We start from the raw sequence: 8,243 nt of genomic DNA on the forward strand, positions 1-8,243 counted from the left end.
ATTTGTTGGACTATTTTCACGGTGGATTAATACACGGGTGGTTCACAAGTGGGCATTTATTGTTGGTTTTGGACTTTTCATGGGATTTGTTGACAATATAAAAAAAAATACAATATCCTTAATCCTTAAATGGTGTTTTACCATAAAATGGAATAATTTGTTATCAGTGTGGGACGTTACAAACTAGCTGTTAAAACTTTTAATTCCCATATTACATGAATACAACATGTCAGATCCTGTTTATATCTAACGTTTAATTTATGATATTAAAGGATTTAATTCAACCCCCACCTCCTACAAACACAAACTACTTTCCTTTTTTTTTTTTTTTTACTTTAGATTTGGATTTGTTTGTTTCCCCGTAAAACTTGCTGCATGAGATATTTCTCTAGTGTTGCCACTTTAAATGAATTCCTTTCTGAGAAATGGTGTAAATATTCTCCTTTAGTGCATGTTGAGCTGTATTTACCGTGACCCTCTAATGAACTCTAGATGGAAGATGAGTTTTGAGGGGATAAGAGTTCCCTGTAGTGTTTCCGCTCTCTCTCCAGTGTTGACTCAGTGAAGGAGCCGCAGCCTGTCATGGTTTTGTTTTGAATGTCTTTGTCATGGTTTTGTTTTGGATGTCTTGCTTTCATGTATTTATTAATTTAATGTTAATCCATGGCAGGCTGACAGCAGCACTGCTATTTTAAAGGTTGATGAAGCCTGTGGAATAACATTCATGTCTTTAACCACTATTTCCACTTGATGTGTTTTGATCATGTTTTAACCCTCTGCTGCCCTGCTGATGCCGCCTCACCTACAGGACTACCTACAGGACTGCCTACAGGACGACCCACATCTCCAAAGCACAACACCAGATCCTCGCTCTCCTCCTGGATCTGTTTGCGTCTACATGGCAGATTTCTGGTGGAATAGATTGAGATTCCTCCTTTAGACTACTGCACACTTTGCTTACTACCCTGAACACGTCGTGTGACGAGTGGTATTAACACTGAGTGGATCCGCTCAAACAGGAAACAGGAAATGCTACCGACGGCCATGAGAGCAGAAACTGCAACCTGCTCATGGAGAGAAAACCAGCGGACAAATAGTTTCATGTCTGTGTTGGACTGATTTCTCTGTTCTGATATTTATTATGCCTATTTCAATAAAAAACACCGAGTGTACTATGACTTTTATTATGTTTTTCATCATACTAGCCCTAAAACTGAACAGTAAAGTCAGTCTGGGTCTGAGGGTTAATGTAAACATGTTTATTTTAAGGAGCAGTATGAGGACACCATTCACAGGTAAACGGGGTTTATTACATAATCCATTTTACATATATATATATAACATATAACAAGTGTTATTTCTACTTAGTTGTGGTTTACTTCAGTCAACTGAGGTGGCAGGTTAGTAGGTCCCCAAAATGTAGTGCAACACAATAATAAGTTAGTACGATGTTAAAGCAACTTACTAAGCAGTCCTGACTCCACAAATATTACCTGTTAAGTTAACAAAGAGGATGAAAGCGAAAATGTCTTAAGAAAAAAGTGCCGAGCGTTCAATCTGATGCGGGGGGGGGGGGGGTTGTTACTGTCCGGGCCAGGAGGCTCGGAGGTTCAGGAGAATCAACACGTCGCAGGGCGCCAAGCAGTAAACCCCCAACTCATTGAGTGCAGACTCCGGAGGAGGATCCCCCAGACCGGCCCAATCTCTCGCCTCCGACTCCTCCGACTCTTTGAGGAGGTTCCTCAGCAGAATAGCAGAACCCACGTTGAGACACAAGATGATGCAGGCCTCCTTCACGCTGTGGAGAGACAGAGAGAGACGATGGAGAACCAAACTCATTATAATGAAAGCAGAGCTCCGTCTCTAACAGACTGATTCATCCTGTTTTAGTCCTGGAATTATCACAAGTTGAATTTAAACACATCTACATCTATCTTTACTACCTCAATTATTTTTTATCTTGCATGCTTTGCTTTACACTTACTGCTTAAAGAAGTTCTCGGGTCTTTTGCAGTAGTGACCGAACAGAGGAAAAAGGTTCCTGGTCATGTCGAACTGAATCTGAGCGGCTCCACCTTCACTGAAATGATTAAACAGGATCACCTGACGGAGAGAGACACGTGGACATAATGAAGTGCATGGCGAGGAAACCACGTCGTCAGCATTTGTTCTCAATACGCTCCGCCACAGACGGTCCTATATATTCATCTCTTACATCCTGGTAGAGAACGTTGTCCAGCCTCTCTGCCAGGCCCTGCCAGGCCAGTTGGAACAGAGAAAGACTCAGGACCTGATGAAGGTTCAACAATCTGTCCCTCACACACAGCATCATGGGACACGCTGAACTGGACAGGGACATGGTGGACAGGTCCTGCTGGGCTGGGAGGGACAACCACCTGAAGAAATGACAAAGGTAGAGAATAAAATCAGTGAAATCAGGATCTTTCCTCTCTATTTTAGATCTCCTCTACCTCTTCCTGCTCAACTGTCCTAAAAACAGGACACTTTTGAAAGGCAAATAACAAAAATATGTTTTTGTTATTATTGTAAATTGTTTGTGTAATATCGTGATGAGTCCACCAGAGAGCAGCATCTGGTAACTAAACGGCAGAATGAGAGCACAGCCGAGTCCTCTATCATTTCTTCACTCAAACTTAATCATTTAAAAATATTAAATATCATCATCATTTTGTCGTACTACGAGACATACTGCACGTTACCATGACGCCTGGCATTGGGGGGGATATATTAGACAGCAAGTCCTAACCTGATGGTAAGAAGCGATAAAACAATAATAATAATAATAATAATAATATATGGTACAACATCGACAGTCTCACCTGTCTTGGCCGTACGGTTTAGCCTTCTCTGTGATTTCTCTCATGGTCCACTCCAGCAGTCGTCCCATCATGTCTCCTTTCAGTCGATCCAGCAACGCGAGCAGACCTTCAAACAGCGAGCCCTCCAGAGAAGCCAGGCGACCCACCTCCAGCACCCCGAGGCCTCCCAGTACCCCTTCCTCACCGAGTGAGACCGCTGCCTGCTGCAGCTGCAGGAAGAACTGTAGAGAGAATAAAAGGAGCTGGTGAACACAGACAGTATCTGTCTCCCTCTTCTGGCTGCTGTCTGGCAGCACGGGGCAGCTTCCTCTTCTGGCTGCAGTCTGGCAGCACGGGGCAGCTTCCTCTTCTGGCTGCAGTCTGGCAGCACGGGGCAGCTTCCTCTTCTGGCTGCAGTCTGGCAGCACGGGGCAGTTTCCTCTTCTGGCTGCAGTCTGACAGCACGGGGCAGCTTCCTCTTCTGGCTGCAGTCTGACAGCACGGGGCAGCTTCCTCTTCTGGCTGCAGTCTGGCAGCACAGGGCAGCTTCCTCTTCTGGCTGCAGTCTGGCAGCACGGGGCAGCTTCCTCTTCTGGCTGCAGTCTGGCAGCACGGGGCAGCTTCCTCTTCTGGCTGCAGTCTGGCAGCACAGGGCAGCTTCCTCTTCTGGCTGCAGTCTGGCAGCACGGGGCAGCTTCCTCTTCTGGCTGCAGTCTGGCAGCACGGGGCAGCTTCCTCTTCTGGCTGCAGTCTGGCAGCACGGGGCAGCTTCCTCTTCTGGCTGCAGTCTGGCAGCACGGGGCAGCTTCCTCTCACATGGAACTTTTCGGGATATATTTTTGTGACGGTACAGAGCACTTTCTTGCCCCGCTTTGTGCATTCAGAAATGAGGCCCGGAGGTCAGGACTGACTATTCCCAGTGAAATTAGAAACAAGGGGCTTATTCACTCGTGCATGAGACCCAAATTGAGAAGTGTCCAGCCATGGAAACATCCGACTGGTGCTGTGGCAAAACAAATATATACAATTAATGAAATACATTTAATAAAGTCCACTCACCACATTGTCTCCCCAGTCTCCCAGGATGGTGGAAACGTAGTTAACTGCATTAAGGATGGCACAATAACGGGCGCCGAGCGGGCAGCGAGACTCCTCCTTCATCACCTGGAGAGAAAAAAATGAAACCTTATCAACCACCTCCGCCTCCGTCAGTTCTCTCTCTCGCCCGCTCTCTTTAAAAATTCTACTTGATTTCAGTCTGTAAATATTGTTACCTGGGTGAGTCGTATGCGGAAGTCATCCACCAGCTCTCTCTGTAGTGCCAGGAACTTGAGCTGCGCTGAAGGACATGGCAAAGCCCGGTACCGCTCTACAGCAGGGCGACAAAACAGACAACCACTTTTACTCTAAATGTTTTAAAGGTGCCGTGGGGAGGCTTTGACTTTCTTGTAAAGTTGCGGCGTAACGTTGCTATGAGTGGGTTCCCAGTTTTGTTTATCTCAAGGACGCACTGTAATACACCTTCCTGTTTCACACTATTCCACAAATCAACATTTGGTGGCAAGAAACGCAGCAATGTGTCGTATAAACGGAGGGAGAGGGAGAAGACTGCTAGCTGGCAACATGGATATAAACAATGTAGGTTTCAAAATGTGCCAAAATATCCTCTGCACGTGTTTTATGAGGTTCCTGCTATATGACATGTGTGTGTTTGATGCTTCTCCAAATCAAAAAGCGTACTACCGATGGCGACTTAAAGAAGCTGAAATGAGAGCAGTCTCACCAGTGATGACCTGTAGAAGAGTCATGAAAGTCTCGGCACAATCTGGCGCCTTCAGCTCGTCCATATCGCTGATGTCTTTGTACTGAGAGCTCCAGGCTCCCTCTGCCGACAGCATGGCATCCATCTTCTCCACCGCCACTGTGTAAACACAGAGGAATAGACGGTAAAGTCAGTCGGGATGGTCTCAGAGGGTAACAGAAGGTGAGAGAAAAGTCAAGTATCAGTTAATTAATAGAGACAGCAATTATGTTTTTAATTTCTAAATACATCACTTACTCTTCTTTTCCACAGTGAGCCACTTCTGAAGGGTCGCGTCTTCGAGCAGCAGGTGAAGCAGACCCGGCAGCACCGCCGGGTACGACTGGTTGCTCCGCAGCTCCTTCTCAAACTGCAGCACCTCCTCCACCAGGTGACAGAAGAGCACGTCGTCGTACAGCAGCCTGGAAGCGTCGCTGGCCACCTTCTCCTGGACCAGAGACAGCAGGCCTCGACACAGCTCCACCTGCACGCACATATAGACACACAACACTTCACTTACTGTGCCAGATTGGAAAAATAAAACATGGACAAGTCTACAGACAGACAGGCAGAGCGGCACATCTTACAGAGGAAGAGCGAACTATAATAGACAAATAATATAGTGGAGTAAAGCCTGTTACAGAACAGCGTACCATGGCACTGATGGTGGCCCCGGCTCGGTCTAGGATGGGCTGGATCTTTTCCTCCATGAAGGTCGTGCTGTTCCCCATCCACATCAGAACCTGAGTGAGGTACCACTCTGGCTGGAAAAGGAACAAATAGGAGTTGTTATAAAGACAATTCTCTACTTTTATTTTCTTTAAAACTGGGATGCTATAGGTGCCTAAAGTTACTGCCATTGTTTATACCTATTTTATTTATCATCATCATTATAGTGTTTATTTTACTCTATTATGTTTAATCAATTGCTGATCATTATTATCTCTTTTATTCTATTAAAATTTCATTATTTTAATACAATCTGCTTATTTTGTGTAGTTTCATAATTTTTATTTATTTATTTTTATAGTTATTTTTATTTTATTTATCTTTTATTATCTTGAATACCCATCTTTTATTGCTTTCTTATTCAGTGAACTTTTATATTGGTTGTTTTGGTGCATTAGTCTCTAAATCCATTTTTTTAACACTACATTTTTGTCAATCGTCACTTTGAATTGCATTTAACTTCAAGATTCCTTTATTTGTCATTTTTATGCTCCACATATAAACTAAATTGTGTTTCACACATCCACCACTCAGTAATTGAGTGCAAAACAATTGGTAAAAACTATAAAGTGATTAGCTAATAAATAAGAGCACTAATAAATAAGCTAAAATAGAATAAATAGTTATAAATTAAAAATTAAAAATATTTTAAAGGAACAGTCTCTTAAGTGCAGTTCACATTCTCTGATTTTGCAACTTGTTTGAAAGGTGCTATATAAATAAAGTTTGATTGATTGATCGTGTGTTTTCCAAGGAACTGCAATCGTATTCGACTTCTGGTTATCATTACAACTAACGTGTGACTGCTACAAGTATGTTTATGTGTCCAACCTTGCTAGGATTATACAACTGAAGTTGTGGTGTGTGTTGTGTTTGTGAGACCTTGTTGAGGGTGTTGGTCTGTCGGTTCCCGTAGAAGTGGTATCTGAACCTCCTGCTGAGCGGCAGCAGCATGATCTGGATGGGCAGACAGAGCGGGGGACCTCGGGACGGAGGGGTGACTGAAGAAGAAGCAGCAGGCTGGGAGGAGGTTACACCTTGACAAGAGGCCAAAGCCCTCTGGGATATGAGGTCATCACTGGCAGGGGGAAGTTAGAGAAAGCAAACACTGGAGAGGGATACCCTCTCTGGAAACCATGAATGTTTGTGCCATGGTGACGATATTTCACTGGATAACTGAAAACTCTGACCTGCTGGTGGCCGGAGGTGAAACGTCCTGGATCACCAATGTCAGCAGGATTAATTTGTGTTGTGAATATAATGAAGGTTATAACAGAAATAAGCGAACAGAGATGTGAAGGATACGAGGTCTGCAGGGCGACCAGCTGCGTGACGAGCAGCTCCAGCTGGCTGTTGATCTCTTGACCGTTGGCGGTGGGCGTCAGCGACTGAGTCGGAGGAGAGATGATCGGCCAGTGAAGTTGAGTCAACACTTTCTCAAAATCACTAGGAGAGAATAGAAGAGGAGGATGTAGCTCATATATTGAAGACAGGATGATGATACAGTGATTTCTGGAAGAGTACCTGGCCAGTCGGTCTTTGATGATCTTGTGCCAGAAGTGAAGTGTCTCTCGGAGGAAGTCCTGGAGGTGAGAACACCCGGACTGGTTTAGTCCAGCGTCCAGTGCAGCCATGCTGTCTACCGCCCTGATGGCCTCCCACACGCTGCTGGTCATCAGACACTGCTGGACCGCAGCACTGCAACAAGCACACAACACTCACACATGACTGCTCCCGTCAGCCCACAGCTCACACAGACAGGGATATATTTAACACTTGTTTACAGTACCTGAGCTCCTCTATATGTTGTAGGCACCGCAGGTATTTCACATGTCTCTCTATAGTCTCCACTTGGTTGAGCGTCTGGCCAAGATTATCCATCCAAGGCTGGGCCCCCTGTAGGTGCTACGAGATGGAACAATGAATAAAGACAAACTGCTTATTAGGGGTGTAAGAACATATCGATACACAGGAGTATTGCGGTATTGTGTTTATTATAATTAATTAAGCTCTTAAGAATCTGACGGCGATAATAACGCGTTAATGTAAATTTGGTTTTAACACTAGAGTGATGATACTATGAAACTAAAAAACCTGATGAATCCATCGGTGCCAACCATGTCATACTAGCTTGTCGAGAAGGAGGTTAAATAACGCTCCAAATGTACGCCAAATTTTGGTCGTAATGTTACTAGAATAAAGTCATAACATTATGACTTTTTTTTCGTAAACTTCTGACTTTATTCCCATAATATTACGACTTTTTTTTCGTAAACCTATGACTTTATTCTCGTAATATTATGAATTTATTCTCATATTACAACTTTTCTCACAATATTTTTTCATATTAAAAAAAATTCTCATTACTTTTTTTCTCATATTAAAAAAAAAATTCATATTAAAAAAAAATTCTCATATTAGAAAACGAATTTTTCTCATATTACATTTTTTTTTCATATTAAAAATAAAATCTCATAATATTACGACTTTTTTTCTCATAAAACTTTTTTCTCATAATATAACTTTTTTTTCATAATATTAAAAAAAAATTCTCATATTACAACTTTTTTCTCATATAAAAAATAAAATTCTCATAAAAAAAAAATGTCATATTAAAAAAAAATTTCATATTGCGACTTTTTTTCTCATATTAAATTTTTTTTTTCATATTAAAAAAAAAGTCTCATAATATTACAACTTTTTTCTCTTATAACTTTTTTCTCATATTACGACTTTTTTTCTCATAAATTTTTTTTTTTCATATTAAAAAAAAATCTCATAATATTACGACTTTTTTTCTCATATTAAAACTTTTTTTCTCATATTACAACTTTTTTCTCATAATATAAAAAAAAAAAATTCATATTAAAAAAAATTCTCATATTACAACTTTT

At 42.2% G+C, this 8,243-nt stretch overlaps 1 protein-coding gene across 1 annotated transcript in view; it reads right to left on the reverse strand.

Annotated features, from left to right (window-relative positions):
• Positions 1-285: 285 nt before the first annotated feature.
• The window catches only part of rint1 (RAD50 interactor 1), a 9,474-nt gene continuing 1,516 nt past the window's right edge, over positions 286-8,243 (reverse strand). Inside the window, exons 3-15 of the mRNA XM_074625044.1 lie at positions 7,139-7,254; positions 6,874-7,047; positions 6,655-6,795; positions 6,232-6,427; positions 5,274-5,384; positions 4,879-5,104; positions 4,603-4,740; positions 4,094-4,188; positions 3,879-3,983; positions 2,841-3,061; positions 2,216-2,396; positions 1,985-2,103; positions 286-1,798 (exon numbers count right to left, since the gene is read on the reverse strand). Of these exons, the coding sequence (XP_074481145.1) occupies positions 1,582-1,798; positions 1,985-2,103; positions 2,216-2,396; positions 2,841-3,061; positions 3,879-3,983; positions 4,094-4,188; positions 4,603-4,740; positions 4,879-5,104; positions 5,274-5,384; positions 6,232-6,427; positions 6,655-6,795; positions 6,874-7,047; positions 7,139-7,254 (2,040 nt within the window). The 3' untranslated portion in view covers positions 286-1,581. The remainder of the gene's footprint in view (positions 1,799-1,984; positions 2,104-2,215; positions 2,397-2,840; positions 3,062-3,878; positions 3,984-4,093; positions 4,189-4,602; positions 4,741-4,878; positions 5,105-5,273; positions 5,385-6,231; positions 6,428-6,654; positions 6,796-6,873; positions 7,048-7,138; positions 7,255-8,243) is intronic.

This window comes from Sebastes fasciatus, chromosome 23 (assembly GCF_043250625.1).
Source record: "Sebastes fasciatus isolate fSebFas1 chromosome 23, fSebFas1.pri, whole genome shotgun sequence".
Classification (NCBI taxonomy): domain Eukaryota; kingdom Metazoa; phylum Chordata; class Actinopteri; order Perciformes; family Sebastidae; genus Sebastes; species Sebastes fasciatus.